We start from the raw sequence: 23,781 nt of genomic DNA, 5'->3' as shown, positions 1-23,781 counted from the left end.
TGGAAAAGTCTGCACTAATTTGAAAATAATAGAATGCCATAACTCAGGTGAAGAAGAGGAGTAGAAGCAGGTGATAAGCAGGAGACAATTTGATATAGATGTCATCGAACATTCATTTGCAAAATCCCAGCAGACAGAAGACGACACCAAAACCGAAACCGAGACTGAGATGTCACAAAAAAGAAAAAAATCAACCTCAGCGAAGCGAGCGCAAAAAGTAGCAGCGTATAGAAAGGAGTTAACGCTTAAACCATTTGGGAATTAGAAGCGTACACTTGGCTGGTCTGGCATGTATCGTTATGGCACGTATGCAAAGCAATTCGCAGAACTGGCAATTTGATACTTGACATTTGTTGCTGCTGCCTCGGCTGCCGGAACTGAGGATGGAGCTGAGTAAAAGCCAGACGACAGACACTTTTGGAACTGGTATTGGGTCCGTCTTTGGTAAGTATAACTTTTTAATATCGAGGACGCAGATGTAGTAGAAATATGGTGAAAGAAATAAAAAAAAAAGATGGAAAAACAAAATATATAGTAGTATGTATATATAGAGACATAGTCGTATACTTGTGTCGCATGTGTAATCATTTCACTCGACGTGTCGCCAGTATCATGTTGCAATTGAATTTGATTGTGAGTCTGCGAAAATTTATGTGCCGCATCGCATCGCTGGTCGCCCGTCATGTGTGCGACATTTGCTTGGGGTTTTGCTTGGCGTTATGAGAAGAGCATCATCTATCCCATCATCCATCGAACCATTCATTCATACATTGGGTATTTGGTATCGCATATCAGCATCGTCATCTCGAACATGACGCTGCAGTCGCTGTCGTAAGTTATTGCACTGTCCATATGCCATTATCGGAAATAAGTAAATTATTATTGAATCGCATGACGCTACACATGCTTCTAACTACTTAGTATGGTATATAGTATATACTATAGTAAGAGTGTGGTATGCGGTATGTAGTAGACAAAGTCTAGAAGATGGATGGCGCCTTGGACGTGGCTTTGTTTAGTTGCATTAGCCAAGAGTTAAGAGTGGTCATTGCACTGTTTAAGCCCTGACACGAGCACATATCAATAACGGCAAAACGCCAGAAAATCCCCGTGAAAATCAAAGTGGGTGGTTTTTTTTTTTTTGGGGGGGGGGGAAAGCAAAAAACAGACAGCGAAAAGAAAAGACAACAACAGCAAAAAAACGCAGCCAGCAGCATAGCAACACAAAGTAAAGAAGAAAATCTGAGAAATTTTGAGATACAATTTCCCAGCAAAACAGAGAGCAAAACCTAGAGAGAGAGAGAGAGAGAGGGAGAGCGTAAGCGAGAGAGAGCGAGAGAGGAAGGCAGTGCGCCGGCGCAGAGAGTGACAGAGCGCTGTCCAGAACTGTTAGCTGATAAAACACACAAAAAGCAAAAAAAAGCAAAGCAAAGTGGAAGATGAATGTGAATTCAGCTCATGCGCAGCAAAGCAAAGCATAAAAAAACAAACTGAGAAAAAAAACAACAAGAAAAAACTGAAGCACAGCATATGAGAATATGAGAATTGTATTTAAAGCCAGAGGAGCCAAGTTGTTTACTGTCTTTGCTGAGGCAACGCGAACTCTGCACATAAACAAACAAATCTTGTCGGGTTGTCTGAAAACCGCGCAGCTCTCTTCCTCTTTCCTTCCCTATCAACAGAACTGCCTGGTCAGGCACACGAACACGCACACACACATGCATAATGAAGGAAAAAAAAAATAACTGAAAAATAAACAGAGAAGAAGCAAAAAGAAAACCCAGCAGACTTATTTACATATAGTACCAAATAGTATCTACACATCTACATAAAAGAGCGTTTGTCACACAATCTCTAACTACGCACATGTACCCCACTGTGCAAGGGTATTTATGTCCACCTTATAGAGAGAGCATGCAAGCATGTGCAATGCATCGCAACGCAACGCAACGATATTTTTCTGTTTCTGTCTTTCTGTTTCTTCTGTCTTCCATTCCACTGACCCGACTGCCTAACGACTGCACTGTCTGCCTTCTGCTTGAGACTGTCTCCGTCTCCGTCTTCGTCATCCATGTCTGCATACAAATCCAATTTTTCGTATTGTTTCTTCATTTTGCTTTTCTCGAAAAACATTGTCCAGCTCGATTGTCCAGCTCTCTGGCTCTGTGTCTGCAAAACTGACTTGATTCTGACACACACTCAAAAAATGAAGAAAAAAAAACATTTTCACTCAAAACTCGTTTCTCAATCACAAGAATTCTTGTATGGATCTGGTTGAGTCGTTGTCGAACCTCTCTGTGTGCCCTGTTACACAATTTTTGTGTGCTCTTTGTTTACATTGAAACTTTCTTGACCGCTCATAAGTCACTCGGCTTATCGCTCACTCGCTCGCTCGCCCTACACGACAAATTCATTCAGCTCTGTTTCTTATTTCTTTATAAACATTGCACCGCTGACTGCGCTGCTGTGTATGACCTCAAAAATTGACTAAGTATAAGCTGGCGAGTCAGCGACTTACTACAAAAGGAATTTCTGATTTGTTATGCTATAAATTTTGCAGTCAGTACTTTTTCAATAGTTTGTTTATTCATAAGATTTGATGAACCGTTGATATTTGTCGGATGTATTTTTGGTAAACTCTTTCAAGGAATATAACATGCACTGTTATTAACAGTAACATATATTGGTAAATTGTATATTCGGAAACTGTTAACTAAGAAAATTACAAGAAAAGAATTCTCAAAAAACTTCAACTATCAAATGGGCTGGTTGTATTTATTTGGAGAATAAATTTTGTAAACTTTTTGACAGAATGTAACATGCACTGTTATTAACAGTTTGTTAGTAAACTGTAATGGTATACCGTGTTAACTAATTGAGCTGGTTAATCATAAATGGATTTACTTTGCTCAGGAATTACGTAAATATAGCATTAGACTATTACGAAAATAACAGATCACTTTACAAAATGTTTGCCGATAAATATGTATACATAACATCTAATGTTATTAACAGTATGTTAGTAAACTGTAAAGACGGAAAGTGTTAACTAATAGGTTTTGGAAGAGTCTTTCAAAAAGACTTTCAAATGTAAAATTGTCGTTAAAATAAAAATATTAAAATAATCTCTTTTAATTATCGATTCTCCTCTATTTGCAGTTAAGCCTATTGTTCTTTTATCTGCATTTTATTATAAACAAATTGTCGTATATTAATATTATTTTTATTTATACATTATTTTCAATATATGTATATTAAAAAACTGTTTAGGTGCTGAAAGCGTTTACTTTTTAATCCACTACAAATAATTTTACATCTTTACACTAAAAGTAATTTCGATGCATTACAATTAATAATATAGATTTTCAGTTATTCGTGTAAAGAGTAACCCAGTTATTTTCAAATAAAATAAAAATATATTGCCCTATTTGCTTATTTGCATTTTAATTCCGTAAAGTCGTTGTTAATGTAATGGTATTTAAGACTGCTGCATTAAGCAGACTTTTATTTGTAAATTGGTTCCTTGTTCGCCGTCCTATCACGTGCTTAAAATCTCAAGTTTTCAGTTCTTATTATAGAATTGTAAATAAACTCTCGGTGCTTGCGCTGATTATGTTGTACACACATCCGAGATATATATGTATGTATATGTATGGGTACAGTAAAGTATGTTTGAGTTGATATAGTCGAGAGTAGAGAGTAGAAGTGCTATTTAATGCTTATATAAACTGGTGTTTATATTGCTTTTTCGTCTTATCTGAAATGACATGCATTCAGTTGTCATCAATCATACGGGGCGGGAAAAGAGGGACGCTCTTGTGCTTGACGCTTGTGGCGCTTGCCACGACAGCTGCCGCGTTAAGACGCAACTTCGTTGTCGTCGTTGCTGTTGCCCCACAATACTGTAAATGTGAAATGTCAGTACGTCAGTTATTGATAAGAGCCAAACCGTCATATATTAGCTTGAACGAGAAAACAAAAACAAAAACAAATATAGATAGATGCAACGCGATATCGATGACCGACAAAACTCGACGCAAACTCAATTGGCATTTTCGCTCAGTGTACGCGCGCATTGAGTGTGTTTGTGTGTGTGTGCCGCAAGCTGAGTTATTTTCTTGCCTCTCGTATTTCAAGTGTTGCTTGTTGCTTGCTTGCTTTCTGTCTGCTGCTGCTGCGCCACCAGCAACCACACTCACAACCGCTCAGTTCTCGCAGAGCTCTGGACAGTGTCGATCGGCAGCGCCAGCGGGCAAACGCGTGTGTATTCAACTGCAAAAAAAAATTAAGAAGAAAAATTGAAGAAAAGAAAACGCAAAGCAAAGCATTTCACAATTCTATCAGCAATTGAGTTTTCATTATCGACGCATTTTCAGGGATTAACCTTAGAGCACCTTCTTGAGGTCTCTTCTTCTTGTGTTTGTGTCTTTATTCTGTGTTGTTTCGTTGTGTGCGCGCGCAGCATAAAATCAAATCCTTGACTGAGTGTTTTGTGGTCGATTGCGGCATTGAGTGCAAATTCCAGCTAATACCGAATACCGAATACCGAATCTACTGAAATCAAGTTGATTACCCTCTGCAGCCAGTCAACACGTTCTGCAGCCCAACAACAAGCACAAGGTAACTTTCAAAGATATTTGAGCTGTTTCTTTACGGAATTTGAGGAATACAGAAGAAAAAACAAACCACAAGAATTAATTTACAAATATTTGGCATGCCGAAAGCGGAATACACTTGCAGATCGTTTTATAAGTGGTCCTTAGAGTATTCGGAATACGATTTTTTAAAAGATTCAAGAAATATGTGAAATCAAAATTCACTCGTGATCGTTGCCGCAATATATTGTCAATATATTTATTCTAAGAAATTCTTTTCAAAAATATTAATTTACAAAAAACATAAAAGTTATATAGCAATTTTGATTGATCTAATTTAAGATTCTTTATTGCTTATTATCCAAAATTTGTGGGTACTTGAATAAATTTTCTTAAATTCCAAAGGCCTTACAAAAAGAATCTGTCCCAACATATTTACTGAAAGGTAATGTTTGTTATTAATCTAATTCGATTTTCTATCTGGGTCAATATCTTAAATTTTAGAAAGAATACACAGAATAAATTTCCTTAAATTATAGGATCCACAAATAGAATCTACCAATACATATTTACTGAAAAAATTATGACTATTAATATAATTAGAGATTCTTTCTGGCTTCAGATCTTAAAGAATATGTTCCTTTAAATTCAAAAGTATATTTACTGAAAAAAAATGATTTTTTTAATATAGTTTGATATCGTTTATTGCTTAAGATTGGAAATTTTAGATGGAATACTTCGAAAATGTGTTCTTAATTGCAAAAGTCACAATGAAAGCAACTACAAAAAATTATGAATTAAAATAGATGTATTTTTAATTGATCCGATTAAGGATAGTTACGAGTAACGGGTGAATATTATTATGTTAGAACAACTTCCTTATCTACAAATTTGCTTTCAAATTCCTCAGTTTGCTTTATAAGAACCTACTATACGCATTTATTTTTAACTAGTGAACTTGCAGTGAACCCAAAGCCAGATATATTTATATTATTAGTATACAACTTATCGTCACACTATATAAGAGCAGGCAAAGTAATATCTTTATAGCGCACTTCGGCTGATATCTTTAGCGGAAAGGGTTAAACATAGTATAAGTCAGTGGACTTGTTTAACGCGCAACTGCGACTTGAACGTCAACAAATCGAATTACCATAGCATCAACTACATATAAGATGCAGTTGAAAAGATTTGCCAAGTGGTTTGGCAATCATAGCAACGCCTCTTTAACTGTCTGTCAGACTGTGTAGCTGTGATGTTGTTCAGGTGTTGTTGTTGTTGTTGTTCGTGTGTTGTTTTGTTGTCGGGTTGTTTTGATTGTCAGGTTGTTTGGCTGTCACGGCAAGATTTTGGTTGTACGTGAAAGTCTCTGCTAAAAAGTGCACGAGTGCATTGCGACAGATATTCAGATGTGTGGGAAAGTTGCAAACCAGACGACAGACGAGAGACTCCAGACAACTGCAACTGCAACTGTAAATGCAACTGCATCTTAGACGGCAACGACATCTTGGTTTTTTGCTTATAATGTCTTTATCTGATGCAGGCAACGACGACGACGACGCATCGACTTGGCTGCCACTTAATTAACATGTTGTTGCAACAATGCACGCAAATAACTTCATCTCTTTGCAATTGTTTCTTTTTTCTTTTTTTTTTGCAATGCCATGCAATCGACTCTCATAGTCTACTGTAAGACGCAATTCCATTCCGTAACTGGTTTCATTTGTGCTGCACATAGAATCTTGTTTATCTTAAGTTTTGCCTCGATTTTCTTTTCTTTCTCGCTCAACTTTTGCTTTGAGTTTCAAACACACTTTTTATCACGCGCATTGTGTGTATGTTTTTTTTTTAGTTTCTTTTATTTTTCTAGTGAGTTTGCAGTTTTTGGTGTTGAATCCAAAACAAAAAAACAAAACCTAAAAAAAAATTGTGTTTTCTGCACTTTCATTCGATTGAAACTTAAGCCAATGCCATTGTACGCGTTTATATGATCACGTTAGCTCATATTCCGCATTATTTGTATAATTCAAAAGTTATATAAAGTTGGTGAAGAGCGAAACTGTGAGGTGAATGAAAGAAACTGGCGCTTTGTCTTTTCGCCTAAATGCCCCTTGACTTTTCGACGAGTCTTTTGTGAGAAAGAGACCCAAAGATAAAGACAGAGAGAGAGAGAGAGAGAGCGATAGCCTGAGTTGCTCTTTGTGTGTCAAGCAAGGACAAGTAGGCTATTGTATGGTTTCCCAAATTTCTGCTGCCTCGAAACATGAGTGGCGAAAACAAAAGAAACGCATATATACAGGGTGCCAGCTAGGCACACACAACCTTGCCACAATTTTTTGCGTACCTGTTTTGCCACTAAGAAAATTTGTGTCGTTTCAACAACGCTATGAAGCTCTGCTCTTAATGGGGTTGCCAACAGCGAGAGTGTGTGCCATTTTACACACACATACACACAGGTAAATGCGTTGTTTACACTCGAATGCATTAGATCCACCGAAAAAAAAAACAAATAAGAAACCTAAAGTCGAGTGTGCTCGACTGTAAGACACCCGGTTCCCATATTGAATAATAACAAAACAGAGCGGTCGGTATTCTTGGGAAAATGTGCCAAATTAATATATCAATAATATACTGAAATATGCCGAAGGCTATATTTGGTATTTCTATGTACTTTTGTATTCAAAGCGAATTTAGTCGATCACGCTCGACTGTGAAATACCAGCCATATTAAATAAAAGTAAAACAGTGTAGTAATATTCTGAAAATATACTAAATTAATGTTCTATATACCAAGGGCTATATTTGGTATATCGATGTACTATTACATTCAAAATTTAATGAAATATACTAAAATATAAAAAAATAAAATATACATATATTGAATATACATAATATTCAAAGCGTATATTTTAGTAAAAGCCAAACAGTGCGGTATTATTCTGAAAATATACCAAAAATATACGAATATACCAAAAAAATACTTGATACGGTATTGTTCTGAAAATATACCGAATTAATATAAATACTAAAATATACTACACACTATATTTGGTATATATAATATTACTATTACATTGAAAATATACCAAAGAGTACAAAATAAGCTGGATCTCTGAGATCCAGGGTTTCATACGGACATCGTATGATGTCTGTTACATTCAGTTATAATACCCTTCTGCCTTGTGGGTAGCGGGTATAAATAACAAAAACCATAACCCCAGAGCACACAGTTAGCTACCCATTTAGCGTACTTTTATACAACGTGAATTCACGCGGAATCTTTAAACGTTTAGCTGAATTTAATATCCGGGTAAGCTTAAGTGATTTTTTTCTCTTTTATTTTTTTCATCTTTTTTTTTCGGGAGCATACACATATATCATGTGTTTATGTGTGTGCAGATAGAGAAGGGATATTATGTGGTCTCTGAGTGTGTGTGTGTGTGTGTTGTGCTTTTAGCTGGTAGTACAATAAAAGTGTGGCGGGGGCAAACAACAAACAGCTAAGCCAATTGGTAATATGAGTGGGTCAGGACCTGCTGAAGCTGCTGGCTAAAAGGCACAATACTTATGTGCATAGTGTTGTGTATAGTATTGTCGCTAAAGAATGTACATAGTACTCGGTTTTGTTCTCTACATCTCGCTCTCACTCACTCACTCACTCTCTCAGACTTTTCTGCCAGGATATTGCCAAAACACAAGCGTTCTTTTGCCTATCCTTTGTGAATTTTCAATTGTTCTGTGACCACAAATAGTTTCGCCGAAAAAAAGACGGGCTGCGGGCTTGGACCGAGTAAACAATGGCACTACACAACTTGGTTAGCTGCATACAAGCGGGGCGGCGACACGCCCTCAAGCCAGCTCTCAGTCTGTGTATGTGTATATGTGTGTGTGAGTGTAATTCTAGGCCAACATAATATGCATAGGCTGGTTCCATATTTATATTTGCATAGTGCGGAAGATCTAAGACTTGCTTAGCTTGTCGTGACATCACAACAATTTAAGAAATTTTAAACGAGACATTTATATATTTAAATTCTATTTTATTTTAATTCACTTAATGGTATAAAAAATAACTTCATTATCTTCAATATTCATATTCATATTTCTTTGTATTTGCAACAATTTAATATATTTAAAATATCACATTTTATGTATATGTATATATATTATATATCCCTATATATCATAGACTACTTTAATTGGTAATTTCTAATTTAGTTAAAATCTATAATCCTTAATCCATCAAAAATGAATATGAAAATTCATGGAGTGCACTTTCTAGAAAAAAGAATCAAAATCTTAAGTCAGACTGAGTGATTTTGTTTTCATATTACCAAAATAATTTAATGAATTTAAAGAACTTATTTTATAGGCTACATCCTCATTTACATATATTAGTAATTTTTATTTTATATTATATTAATTAAAGGTATTTAAATATTCAATTTTAACAATCATTCTATATTTATTTATACATTGAATAAGAGACGTTCTAAAAAAGAGAATTGAAATCTTGAGTCATTCTTGAGAAATTCTCAATCATAATAAATAAAGTATTGAAAAACGAATTACAGATTGGCAATTCTGGCAACAAGATTTCAATATTTTATCATAGTTTAAAATTCACACAAAATTTCTAACTTCAATCTTAGTTTAGAATCAAAAACTGTCCAAATTCAAAACATAATGCTTGTTTCTTAAAAGAACTATTTTCACTGTTGATATCATCATGATTTAAGAAAATTGTCATCTTTTTTCTATGTAGTCTGTAGAAAATAGAGTTTCTATTAGAAACTTTCTATGCTCGTCTATATATTACCACAATTTAAGCAATATTAAACACAACTGTCTAGTTTCTTTATTTGAAATGAATTCAAGATATTAAAAACCCCAATTTTTGTCATATGAACTTCGTTTTTATATTTGCAAACCATTCTCGAAGCTCGTCTTCGATTTGCACTAACTTAAGGCATTTAAGAAAACACTTTATTTTTTATTTTGGGGGGTCTGCCGCACAATTGTTTTCTTTGTGCCAAGTCGTGTTTACTGAACCCAACACAACTGTACACAGAAATCACAGAGCGTAAATAAGTTGATGGGGTTGTTCAATATGCGCGAGAAAAAAATATATAAAAAAAAAAATAAATAAATAAAGAATATAAAGAAAAGAAGCAAAGGAATGAAACCACGGTTGAATGCGACTCGGATAAGAGCAGGTACAATATACCACCATATAACATATATACTGCGAAAGGCGGAAAAATCAATCAATCAGCTAGCTAAGGTAAACAAATATTTAAAATGCAAAAGTAAAACAAATTTCACTCGCCTGCTTGCTTGACAGCAAAATAAGTCACACACAAAATACTTATATAAAGTAATTCAATCTTCCATCAAATGAACTCGAAAATTAACTCGGCAGAGGTTATCGAACTTCGATGGGTGGAGAAAAAGTCAGTGAGGAAACACTTCCAACCTCATCCTCAACCACAACATACAAATGCAGAATAATTTCATTTTATTGCGTAAAATTCTTTGCTGCTGATTGTCAATTTGAAGTGTCATATCTTTGGCAAAAAGATTCACTTATTTTATTTCATCGAGCACAGCTATGCAAATTATTTTTGTGTCACTTTGCACACTCTGTAATCAGTGGCAAACAGGAAAATAAAGGGCATGATGGAACGCAAGGAAGAGTGTTTATTTATTTTTTATTGACACAGCACAGAGGAAGATAAAAATTTGATAAATTACTTCCGGTCTATTTATCTCGTTACTGAAATTATCAAAAAGAATTTATAAATAGCTGAGAATGAGCATAATCAATATTAAATATTATTTTAAGCGAAGTCTGTATATTTCTTGAAGATAGTAAAATAAAGTTTACAAAATATGCTAAACACACAACGCGTTTAGTATTATAATTTATTATTTATATTATATTATATTTATATATATATATATATAAATATTTAATATTATTTTTAGTAGGTTCTGAAAATTTCAAAAGGATAAACCAAGAGTAGCACGACTTATAAACAGCAGACAATAAGTATAATTTTTAATATACTATCATTTACTATTTTTTTTAGGTCGGTTCTGAAAATATAATTAATATAGCCAATAACATTTTCATAATTTTAAGCAAGTTGAAAAAAAGAGCATAACTCTCAATATACAATGCTTCATTAAATATTATTTTAAGTGATTTTTGAAAGTCTCATGAAGATTGCCAAAGTCACACCTTAGCATATTTTGTAGTTCATGTTTAATATATCATCATTAAATATTAGTTTGAATACATTCTTAAAATTTCATACATATAGTCAACAACAATTCCTTAACTTTTAGAAAGCAAAGGACAATTTTTTTTATCTCATCATTAAATATTATATGATTTTAAATATCTTTCCAGAATTTCATAAAGATAGTAAACAAAATTTTGTAAATTAATTCATGTTTAATATATTTTGATTAAATATGATTTTAAATAACTTCTAAAAATTTCAAAATATAATCGACAACATTGTCTTAACTTTGAGAACAGCAAAGTCACACCTTACCATATATCTTAGTCTACGTTTAATATCTCATCATTAAATATGATTTTAAAGAACTTTTGAGAATTTCATAAAGATAGTACAAAACATTTTCGAAACTTTGAGTCACACCTTAGCATATCTCTTAGTCCAGCAGACTTTGCTCGAGTTTGTCACCTTTTCAATTGTTTTAAATTGCATATCGTCTGCGACGTGTTATACTTGAATAATAAAATCCATAAATAACTTGCTTTTTGGGTGCTCGAGTGTATTTCATATTTGCTCTTCCATTCTTCCATCCTTATTCAACTGAATCTCACACCGAATAGGTCAAATAGTCAAATGCTGGGAGTTCTGCAACTTGCTTTCTTGCTGAATTCCTTTTACGGAATCAAAGCAAAATATTTTTGCACAATTTGTGCAAGCAAAGCGTCTACGTGATGCTGTCCAGGGGCAGCTACGTGACGCTCGGCGCTGTCCAGGTGCAACCCAAAGGAAACAAGCAACAGAGGCAGAATTAGTTTTCCAACTGGGAACTGCGAATTGAGAATTGAGAACTGAGAACTGGAAAACTGGGCAGCAGTTGTTGTTGTTGTGCTTTACTCCCATGTTCACTCAATTATTTATTGCATTATAAGTTGTTATTGTTTTTGATACATTCGTTTTGGGTGCTCTTTGCCTTTGCCTTTGACTTTCCACTTGTGTTGCGTTGCCTTCGTTCATGTTCGCCTTGAACCACGTCCAGGCGTCAATTAGTTAAGTGAAGCAAACCAATTGCAATTGCTGGCACTAATGAAAGATATATCCGTTCTTTAGCAGACTCAGATCCAGACGCAGACCCAGACCTCAATTGCATTCACACATGTCTCGAAACTTGACAAAAAAAATACCAGAGAAGAGAGATGCAAAATGCATTGCTGCAATGCTTTTGAATAATTTATTCAGTGGAATTGCCGTTACGCCTGCCAACACTTCTTCAGTTCCTCAGTTCTTCAGTTCTTGTTGAATGCCAAAGCCGGGAGTTCTTATAGAGCACAACTATGCTGGATTTTGAATGCAGTCAGTCAGACAGTCCAGGGCAATTTTACAGCAGTCAACTTACCCATAAATTATCTCAATTATTGCCATTGAAATGAAACGAACGAAAGCAAAATGCTCTGGCAGCTTCACATGCTCGCCAGATGTTGCTGCAACGTGCGGCATGAAAATGTCAGATACTGCATGATTTCTCGGATTTAAAACATTTCCCCAATGCTCGGCTGATACCCTTGCCGATGGGCATTTTAATTGTGTCAGGCACTGCAGTGAATGAAGAAGCGTAAATTTATGCAGATTACTCGTATGTGAAGCGATCTTCGAGGGAAGCTTGTTGAATGAGCTCTAGAAGGGAAGTAATTTTCAGATCTATGACGAAATAATTGAAGTAATAATAAAGTATAGAATCTTGGCATTCAATTCTTAAATTTGAAGTTAAACGTTATAACTTATTGTGTCGTATATCATGTACTGAATGAAGAAGAGTCGCTTTATGAAGATTATGAAATGTAATCTTTGTTGAGAGCTTGAGCTTAGTTTCAAATCTATGACGAAATAATTGAAGTAATAATAAAGTATAAAATCTTGGTATTCAATTCTCAATCTTTAAGTTAAACCTAACAAACTTATTGTTTCGTATATCAAGCAGTGAATGATGAAGATTATGGAGATTGTGTGATGCGATCTTTAATGAATAAGTTCTTCAACGCAAGGAAGTTTCAAGTCTATGACGAAATAATTGAATTAGAGTCTTGGCATTCAACTCTCAAGTTTTTAATTAGACCTTAAGACTACCATTTCATGAAGTAATTAAATTGAGTCGTTTTATTATGTAAAGATTAAGTGAGCCGATCTTTAGTGAAAGGTTGTTGAATGAGTTATTCAAAGGAGGAAAGTTTAACATCTATAACGAAACAATAGAAATAATAATAAAGTTAAGAATATTGTCACAAAATTCATAAATATTAAATTAAACTATAAAAATAATCGACTCAAATATCAACTAATGAATAAAAAAGAGTCGCTTCATGTATATTATGTGCTATTTGAGCTCTTGAAAGGAAGCCAGTTTCAAATGTATGTCGAATTAAAAAAAGTAATAATAAAGTATAAAATCTTGCCATTAAATTAAAAAATATTTAATTAAACCACAGCAACAAATCTTGCTCATAAATCAAACATAAACTTCCGCTAGAGCATTTCAGCTTCGGCATATTAAAATCTATTTTTCGTGTTTTATTTGATTTTGTGTTTTTGGAACGGTCTCAATTTTATTTGGAATTGTCCAAATTAATGCGCACACATGGCGGTGCTTTTATTTATGTTTGTTTTGTTGTATGTAGTTCTTGTTGTTGTTATTGTGTTTAATGTTTGTTGATTTAAATATGCGTTCATATGTGATCCAATTGAAATTTTTATATATATTTCGAAATTGTATTCATTAGCCGGGGCATTATTGATGCGCAGACATGCTGATAAAGCCAATTGCGTGTGCATTGTATGCAAACATCAATTAGCCTAATACTACGTGATGTTATTAGTAATATGATTTAAAGTTAAAAGGCTCGCACAAAGTTAGTTGTATATTTATTTAATATTTGCTCTTTCATTGCATTTCACACACGCGGCTAATTGACTTTTGTGAGTGTCTCGAACAAAACATTTAATTGGATCGAATGACTGAACTGTTCGTCTGTGAACCCAACTTACAATTACAATTAACATCAGTTTCGTGAATGCTTCAATGGGCTGTGGGCGATTTAATCGGGATGGTGTTTGGGTGTCTTTTTTCCCAGACTTTCACTGACTTTATTTATGGTGTGAATTGTGCATGTGTAACACCGTATGTATGTGAGTGTGTGTGTGTGTGTGTTGGGCATTTTAATTGAAATTGCGTATCAAGCATTAATTTCATTTAACATTTCATGGGACAGCCGTCACGATTTAAGTTGGGTTCAACGTATTTGCGCACATGGCATGGCCCAAGGGAGGGGGTCTGACAGGCGCCTGTTAGTATGCAACAGTTTTTTTCTGCTGTTGCTATTTCAGTTTTTGTTGTTGTGTGTAACACAAACTGGACAGTTGAATGTGAAGAGCGAAGAAGTGATGGAGTTTGCTCGTTGCCCAGATAGCCTAGATAAAATTCATTTCACTTCAAGTGCTTTACGAGATGTGGCGATTGGATGAGAGCATGAGTGAGTGAGTTGATGAGAATGCTCGTTAGTAGCTTTTGAGAAGGGTAAACGAGCCTTTAAAAACTTTATATAGTTATTTATTAGTTTTTATTGTTGGAGAAGTTAAAGCTTAGAAAGGTTTTGTTTAATTTGGCAATTTTCTAATATGATGTAATTAACACCATTTTTGGTTTTAGATAAATTACTTATTACTTTAACTCTTTCAACTTTATTTGCACATCATTCATTTGTATTTTAGCCTCTTTAACTTGATTTGTTTATTCATTTGTTTTTATTCTGAGCAATTTTCTAATATGATGTAATTAAACCCATTTTTGGTTGCAGAGAAATTATTTATTACTGAATCTATAAGCCTTAACTTTTAGTGCTCGAAATGAAAATAAATAAATAAGTGAAGTTTAACGAATAGGATACTAAAGAATGGGGTAAAAATAAATGTAGCTATAATAATAAATAATTGCATAAGGATTACAAATAGTTATAGGTATATACAAATGTATAAGCCTAAACAGTTGAAATAAAATAAAATATTTCATATTCATGAATAAAATGATTAAATATTCATATACATATTTATATATACAGACTGTGATTGAAAACAAACAAATAAACTTAAAGAGCCTAAAATTCATATGATTGATGTTCACAACAGTTAATTGACAATTTTCTAATAAAACATAATTATTATTTGTGGTTCTAAAGTAATTATTTGTTATTAAAGCTATTTCAACTTTATTTTTATTCTTTACAATTTTAATCGTTTAAACTTAGATAAATTTTTCATTACTAGCACTAAAAGCTAAAGCCTAAAAATGTTTATTTTACAATTTTCTAAAATGTTATATCTGTAACTATTTTAATACAAGTTGAAGTTCATTATTCCTTCGAATCTCTTTAGCCTCTTTAACTTTATATAGTTATTAATTTGTTGTCATTCCCAGCTTCAAAACATAAAGAAATTATTAAAACGTTTTTAAATAATATTTACCATTTCATAGTGTGATATATTAAAAACTTTTTTTTAAAAACTGTTTTTAATTCTAATGTAGTTATTAGAACATTATTTCTAAAACAATTCTTATTATTTTCACATCTGTCCTCTGAGGTTTTTATTTAGAATGAAAACAGTTTTAATATACATTCTTCCTTTACAATGTTATTACACCCACTTCCACCCATCTCTCGTGCAGGGTATTTAAACATATATTTTTATAAACTTAATTAAGCGTAACATGTTTATGCTTTTATTGAAATAATTTTTGCAAAAAAATAAATTATTGACAATTTAAAGCAGTTAATTCGCGCTGTTAATCGCTAAATAGATAACTGCGAATCTCTTTGACGTTCCCGGGTCAAAACAACCCGAAGCTGACCAGAAGGTGTGGAATTACTTGCGGCTGGTCAACATCAACATCAACATCAGCAACAACATCAACAAGAACATTAACAACAAACAGCATCTGCATCAACAAGATGCGATGCTTAATGTTTGAGAACTTTAAGCTTGTTTATTAAAAATAAAAACTCTTCTCATCTTCAGGTAGACGGAGTTTTTGGAAGTTGCCGCCGCTTGGGGGCTTCTCTCTCTCTTCTTCTTGCTCTTACCTCTTTATATTTGGCGTTGTTTTCGGTTTCGGGTTCTTTTTTGATGTTTTGTTTTGCTTATTTTCTGTTTGCTGTTTTACTTTTTGGGGTCTAAGCAAAAGTTTTCCACTTAAAGGTGAAATGGCTGCTACTAGTTTTCGGCTTGTTCAAGCTGCCAGTTGCTTCCCGGTTGCCGCTGTTGCTGTTGCTGCTGTTGGTTGCTCGTTGTTGGTTGCTGGTTGTTGGCTTGTTGCAAGTACTGCTCGTACTACATATTGTTGAAATGTTTTGTGGCTCTTGTGCCTTGTTGTTGTTAGTTGCTTAGTTTGTTGTAAATAAGTTTTTGCCTTTATTTGGTTTTTTTTTCTGTTCATTTTTTTTTTTTTTTTTTGGGGCAGCTTCTCATTGTACTTCATTTATGCTGCTGTTGCGGCATTTTGTGTAGTCCTTAAAAAAAATTTTCAACATAAATAGCTAAATTGCTTTTCAAGCAGCTTTTGTTTATTAGTTTGCTTCACTAATCCTTCAAGTAAAATTTTGCAGCATCCTTGCCACACACAAATTTGATCGAAATTCTCAACACTTGTTTGTGTTTGTGTTTGTGTTGTCGCAGATATTTATAATAAATGCAAATTAAATTCTTTGCAAATACACGCATATTTGTTTGTGTGTACTGAAATTTTATTCAAAAAATCATAAAGGCACAAACTTGACGTTGACGTTGCAGCTTCATGTTTGTTTGTTTATTGAAGGGAATACTACGGAGTAAACACACAAATACTGAGAACTCTTTTCATTGCGTGGCACTGAGTGGCTTGCAGGATGGAGATGGAGATGGTTGTGCGTTGTACGTTGTACGTTGTGCGAGGCGTTGTTGTCGTAACCCAGATAACGATAACGTCACAAACAGCAAACAGGAACCAAGAGAGTTAGAGACTGAGAGAGTTAGGGGCAGATGACTTGCACGTGAATTAGCAGAGACAATAGCCCATAGCAATGCAAAAACCAATTAAATGTGAGTGTAGCTGCCAGTTCCAGAGCACAGACACACACACACACTGACACACAGACAGCAGACACCGACAAGTCAGTGGCATAGTGAATCTATATAAGGTGTCGCATATGTGGGCACAGAATTCATGGGCTTGGCTGCTGGGCCAAGTTATCTGCTCCGCATCAAACAAAAGCTATACGAAAAGCAATCAAACAATAAAAGTAGTTGCTGTCCAAAACAACAACCTGCCACGCCCCTTTACGACTGTCAGACAAGGACTAGGAGTGTTTTGGTCGTCTCTGGTCCGCTCTGCTCTGCTTCGGTTTGCTTCGCTTCTGGTCTGGCTTTCTGCCTGCCAAATGCCACACAATGGCAATGACAAATTTATGCGCCGCACGTTGTTCAGCATATCCTGCCTCACACACACACACACACTCACACTCACACACTTGCACATTCCCATTGCAATTAAAGTGTGTGTGGCAGACAAAGGTTCGCCGCTGTTGCAAGTGCCTGTCTATGTTTGAGCCTAGAGATCAGTTGCCCCAAAATGAAGTGCATGCGAATTGCAGCGCACTTTTTTATTGCCGTTACCCATATAGGGTAGAAGGGTGTTATAACTTTGTGCTGGCAGGAAATGTATCTAACAGGCAGAAGATGTAGCTCCGTCCCCAAAAAGTATACGATATAGCCGTATCCGTCTGTCTGTCTGTCCGTCCGTATGAACACATAGATCTCAGAGACTATAAGAGATGGAGCCATAATTTTCTTGGACAGCATTTGTTATGTACAAAGGCCGATGAAGATTGCTTCAAATTGTTGCCACACCCACTCCCGCCCCTGCGAATCAATAAAAATCGGATAACAAGCGTAATTTTGAAGCTAGAGTAGTGAATTTTGGTACATACAATAATAACTAGAATACTTACGATTTCTGAGAATTTTATAGCGATCGGATAAAAATAGAAGACATTTAAGAAATACTTCTGTGTGGCAAATTATGCCTGCTGCAATTGGGCTTTATCTGCGTTATCTGACAATCTATTTCGAATGTATTACTATATTAATATAGCAAATTATACCTATAATAATTTAATATGTGTAGTTACAATAGTATTTGGTATATTTTTAGTATTTTTGCGGTATTTGGTATATTTTAAAAATAATACCTCACTGCTTTGCTTTTATTCACTATGGGTAGATGGTGTTTCACAGTAGACTTTGGTATATTTTAAGTATTGTGATCTGTAGTTTTTTCAAACTATTACCATACCGTTTTGCTATTAATTAAAATGTGTAGCGGGTATCTCACAATCGAGCACACTCGACCGTAGCTTTCTCACTTGCTTCGCAACTGAATTTACGACTGTGAAAAACTCCAAGGGATTAATTAAAAAATTTACTGCGCAGGTTTTGTGGGGTTTTTGCAGCAAACCAATTTGCCGACTTGATCAAAACTATTTACAAATCCAGCAATTTTCTAGCTGCAACTTCGAAATTGCATAACTAACACAAGTGCCAGCTGCCAACACGTATCAACGTATAATGGGCAATGACTAAAGGAAGCGAGAAAGAGTTGAAAGAAAGAGGAGCTTCAGGGTGTCCCTTCAGGCAACTGCAGTGCGGCCAGGCGCAGAAAGGCTCAGCCGGAAGCAACTCATGACAATTAAATGCAAGAAATTGCAATACTCAACCAGCTGGAAAGAGAGGCACTGTCATTGTGCAAAAGAAAGAGAGAGAGAGAAAGCTAAAAATAGAAGAAACCAAGAGTAATGATTTGAAGTAGTTGTGGAAAATGCAGTTGAGCGGAGGCAGAAACAATTTGATACAATTAGATTTTACAATTTTCATTTCAAAGACATTACAACACGTTCTCTGTAGCACAGTGTAAGAACACTGGTCAACAGCAGTAGAACAGTAACACAGCATCACAGCAATTGCAACAGCAACAGCAACAACAACAGCAAAAGTAATAGCAACAGCAGTTGCGGTAGTAAACTTGCAATCTAAATGGCCAGGCTTAAAGTTTGCTGTTGCTGTTGCCTTTTCAAGTAGCTGCTCGGTTGACTTTTAATTTCACAAAGTTGCAAATAAAGCAAAGCAATTAGTCCAAATTGAATGTCGACTCTGGCAACTTGCACAAAATATATACGAGGTCCTAAGTTTATAGTCAAAACTTTGCTGTATTTATGGATTTGCTAATTATTAAATTATGGCAAAAGATTTTTGTATTTAATTTTAATCAATTGAAACTTAATAATGATGGAAGTGGATAGATTAATGAGTTGGGAAAAGTTTGTTAAAATGTGATGAATGAAATTTCCGCATTCGAAATTTCGAAATTATGAGATTGCTGTTAAATGTTAAATTCATTTTCATATTTCATTAATTAGTACATTCAGTACAGCAAAGTTTTCTAATATACTAAAAAGTCTATATAAAGCAATATTTGACAACAACATTAAAATAGCCTTAGTAAAGATCAGAGCTTTGCATATAAATACACAAATTATTAAAAAGTTAATTCAGTCGGTGTTAAATATTGTTAAGTGTCGACGTTTTATTATAAATTCAAAACTTTATACAGAGAGAAAAAATCTATATTGATAAAATCTTAAATCAAGATTTTTTCGATCTTAAAAAGAACAAAGAAAGAAAGAATTTGGGCTCAAACAATCTTAAATCATTTTAAGATTTTTATGCTGTATTTGCACTTTAAGATTAAAAAGTTACCACAAGAATATTTTATCTTAAAACAATATATTTTTGTTGAAAAAAATTTTAATTCAAGATTATAGACTCTTTAGACTCTTGAAACTCAATTTCAGGATGTATCTTTTTAATTAAGAACTTTAGATAAGGAGATATTTAAAGCCAAAAGTTAAGACCAATGACTCAAATATAAATTCAAATATCTTAGAATATAACTTGAAATTATGTGTAAACAATCCAAAGATTATGCTTTATAAAACCTTAAGTTAGATTTAATTCTTAAATTTAAAGTTACACACTTCTTACACAATTGTCTTGCAAAGTAATTGGATTTCAAATGGAGATTCTAGTTAAGAATTTTTTTCGACCCCTACACTTAAATCTTCTTAACGATTTCAAAAGAATTGTAAACTTTAAATTCCCTCTTGGTTCTTAAAACAACATCTCTCAATTCCATTATACTTATTTGCATGTTTATGAATAAAATATACATAATGAAATGTGCGAAGTATTTGTTATTTGAGCACGCTCTTCCACGCTGTTATTATTGCGTGCATAATAAATGTTTACTTGAATTTGAAAACTGTTGCTTTTAAACATTATTTGCTAGACAAACTGCGACCGCAGCGCGTCTCTAATGTAAGTTTAAACATCGATTTAAGATTCACTTAAAGTTGTGTATGCTCAACGTGATTTTGTAGAACGAGTCACTTTAAATGCTCAGTTCATTTCTGGGAAAGGGAACACTTTAAAACGAGTGGCACACGTTGGCCTGGTTTATACATTGAGGTAACAAAGTGCAGAGCTCAGTGTTCGCGGACGAGGTTATCTACCGTTTTGTGGTCGTCGACTCATTATCTGCATTGTCATTTTAATTTCAGATTTTCGTTTGTGATTCTCTGCGAGCAGGAAGAGCACATTGCCAGGCAGCAAGAGTAGCAAGCAGCACCAGCTGAAATGAATCTCTTAATAACATCCGCGCCCGCACGGGCGTCGTTGCTCCATTTCGTGCTGGTCACATTGGCGCTGATGCCAGCGTTGATTTATGGCCATGGTCATCATGGCAATGGCAATGGCAAAAAGCATGCCATCGCACTAACCGAACTCGCCCACGGTGCCCACTTGGTTATGGAGACCCATTCGGGTGAGGTGCATGTTCGTCCAGCTCGCGAAGCATTGCCCGAGGAAGCAGCAGCTGCACCATCCGCTCTGCCCGTGAGTGGGTCAACTGTGGGCGGTGGTGTTGGAGGTGGTCAGAACAAGCGTGTGAAGAACAATAATAAGAAATCAAATAAAGCACAGCATCAGATGCAGCATGCCGGAGGCTCTGGTCGTCGCAGTGGCTATAAGAAATCCGCCCAGCTCAATGGAGAGGAACAGCAACAGCAACAGCAACAACAACAGCAGCAACAGGGACACCACAACAATGGCAAACAGCAGCGACAACTGTCCGTGCAGCATGCGCAACGCGAGCATCAGCATCGCACAGGCAAAAGATCAGGAGCCAAGAAGGCAACCGAAAAGGGTGAGCGCTAAAAAATATGTGGCATACTTTTAGGGGCAAATGGCATATCGAAAATATATTTGAGCTAATATTTGTATGTGATTTACGCTCAAGTTGTAGGCCGGGTAACTAAATCATAACTCAAAATAGGCTAATAAACAACTGTAGAATGAAGATTTATCAGTTATAATTAAGGCAAAACAGCGTCTGAATAGCATAAGAGCTAGCAAGAGAGAGAGAGAGAGAGAGAGAGAGCGGGAGCAAAGTCGACAAGCATACGAAATACCCTACTCAAAATTGGCCCAAATATCTAAACTGCTTTGGCATTTAAATTCATGCTTTTAATATAAAATACACATGTACTGTAGACAGGATACAGAAGGATACAAGGATACGTACATGTGTGTGTATACTTTTAGTGTATGTTGAATACGTTGAATGGTCCTTATTATTTCCGGCTACAAATCCTCAAAAGGTAGTTGGCGCCCAAGGCAAGTGACGCATACAAACGACTAACTTAACAGAGGTTTTACATTAACACACACACACACACACCCCGGCACACACACACACACACTCATTCACTGTGTGGTCGCATACTAAATTAGGCATCTTTGTGGGCAGCACACACAGTCTGTTGTCGACTGTGGATATTGCGAAATTGGGCATTATGCGAAAGGAAATGGTCAGACAATGAGATGTAGGACATCAAGCACGATATCCACAACAAATAGCTAAAACAATTTTCTTACATTTTAAAAAAGGTTTACTGACATCCTTCAAGCTTTACCTACTTTATCTTTGCCCGCTTCGATGCTCACTTTTGCCGTCGCATTTACTTTGAATAACAAATAATAACTTCATACGTATGCACACACACAATTCGTATGTGTTTGGCATATATATCTCATTCACAGGACCGACCTGTCGCTATACGAAGAGCTCATGGACGGAATGTGATGCCAAGACCAATATGCGCACGCGTACTCTATCGCTGAAGAAGGGCGAGTCCAACTGTCTGCCCACTCGAACCATGCAGAAGGCCTGCAAGAAGGGTAAGTCAAAGAGATACTTAAGCATACGAAACTGTCGGTTTCGGATTAGCATTTGCCTTGATTAAGTTGCATACTCAAGGCATTAACATACCATATAACATTATTGAATTGGGCCTCCTTGATTTTTGTATTTGGTTAACGGATGCTCTCAGAAAATTAACATTGACTTAACATGTAAATCGGTATTGAACTTCTTTGCTGATTATACATCATCAACGTAAAATCACTTCTTCGGGAAACATTCTTCATTTAAGTGTGATTTAAAAGAAAGCTTTATTTTGTATATTGTCATATGTAACATAGATAAAATGCTCTTTATTGCGCATTTCAATTATGACTAATTTAGGATTCATTTAAACCATTTCTCCAATTTTAAGATTTGCATAAAATAAATGGATTACTGTGTTGTTGATATGACTAGCTTTAGTAATATAAATTCTATATCAATCAATTACTTTAACAACAAGCCTTTTCTTCATCAAACTATGATCAATTCTATCAGACTCTATTTCGTTTAAAAAGATTCCTTAACATATTTTTAGCAGCCACAACGTACATAGTTAAGCTAACATTTCTTTAACATAAATCCATTATTTTGCTGTTACTTTCCAGCTTACGATGGGTTGTTAACAGAAAATTAATATTGATTTAACATGCAAATCGCTATAAACTTCTTTGCTAATTGTACTTCGTCAACGTTAACTCACTTCTTCGGGAAACATTCTTCATTTAAGTCTGATTTAAGATACTGTTAAAACATTGATTAGCCTGTTACCAACAGCTTTTTCTAGAGATAGAAGCAGTCTAAATTCTGTACAATTAAGTTTGATTTAAAATTCATGTTCAGTATTTTCCAATTTTTGAAATAAACATAACATAAATCTATAAAATAATGTCAGTAGCTTTAGTAACAAAATTCCAATCAATCACTTACTTAAATAGTAATTAACTTCAGCTAATAATCACTTTAGTCAGATTTTTGTTTCTGCTAACAAGATTCCTTAACATATCTCTAACAGCACCAATTTGTACAGTAAAGTTAACATTTATTTTACATAAGTCGTTTATTTTGCTATTACTATTTCAGCTTGTCGCTACGAGAAGAGCCCCTGGTCGGAATGCATTGCTGGAGAGCTCACTCGCGAGGACAAACTGAAGCCATCCGAAGACGGCAGTCCACAGCCTAATTGCAAACCGGTGCGCGTTATGAATAAGAAATGCAAGTCTGGTGGAGAAAGGCAGTCAGCTGGAGGTGTTCGCTCCACCAAAGAGCGCAAGCACAAGGAGAAAGGTAATAAACAATATACAAAGTATCCACAATCAATCATTTAACTCAAAATATTTTGCAGGCACTCGTCGTACATCGCCTCAGGCTTAAGCAGACGGTCATCAAATCGTCAATCGATGTAAATCAAAGTATTTAGTAACAGCGCATTAACATTTTGTAGCAATAATTTTACACAAAACTTTTGACTAGCCGCAAGGTCAGTTCGAACAAAGTATCCATAATACACACATAAAAATAAATTGCTATTTTTATAAACATTTTAAGAAAACGCCTTCGTTGT

At 34.9% G+C, this 23,781-nt stretch overlaps 1 protein-coding gene across 1 annotated transcript; it reads left to right on the top strand.

Annotated features, from left to right (window-relative positions):
- Positions 1–4,218: 4,218 nt before the first annotated feature.
- LOC117568553 (probable serine/threonine-protein kinase irlF) lies at positions 4,219–23,774 on the top strand. Its single transcript, XM_034249273.2, has 5 exons — positions 4,219–4,620; positions 20,536–21,179; positions 22,076–22,213; positions 23,301–23,504; positions 23,563–23,774. The coding sequence occupies exons 2-5, from the start codon at positions 20,612–20,614 to the stop codon at positions 23,589–23,591; spliced, it is 939 nt and encodes a 312-aa protein (XP_034105164.1). The 5' UTR covers positions 4,219–4,620; positions 20,536–20,611; the 3' UTR covers positions 23,592–23,774.
- The last annotated feature ends 7 nt before the right edge of the window (positions 23,775–23,781 follow it).

The sequence above is a fragment of the Drosophila albomicans genome, chromosome 3 (assembly GCF_009650485.2).
Source record: "Drosophila albomicans strain 15112-1751.03 chromosome 3, ASM965048v2, whole genome shotgun sequence".
NCBI classification, from domain to species: domain Eukaryota; kingdom Metazoa; phylum Arthropoda; class Insecta; order Diptera; family Drosophilidae; genus Drosophila; species Drosophila albomicans.
The sequence above is the reverse complement of the archived record's forward strand: the minus strand, read 5'-3'. Positions and strand labels throughout refer to the sequence as shown.

Bases quoted from the DNA above. Each gene is read 5' to 3' on its own strand.
- LOC117568553 (XM_034249273.2), top strand. From the start codon at position 20,612: ATGAATCTCTTAATAACATCCGCGCCCGCACGGGCGTCGTTGCTCCAT. The intron at 21,180-22,075 runs GTGAGCGCTAAA...TCTCATTCACAG, and splicing joins CAAGAAGGCAACCGAAAAGG to GACCGACCTGTCGCTATACG. The intron at 22,214-23,300 runs GTAAGTCAAAGA...TTACTATTTCAG, and splicing joins GCAGAAGGCCTGCAAGAAGG to CTTGTCGCTACGAGAAGAGC.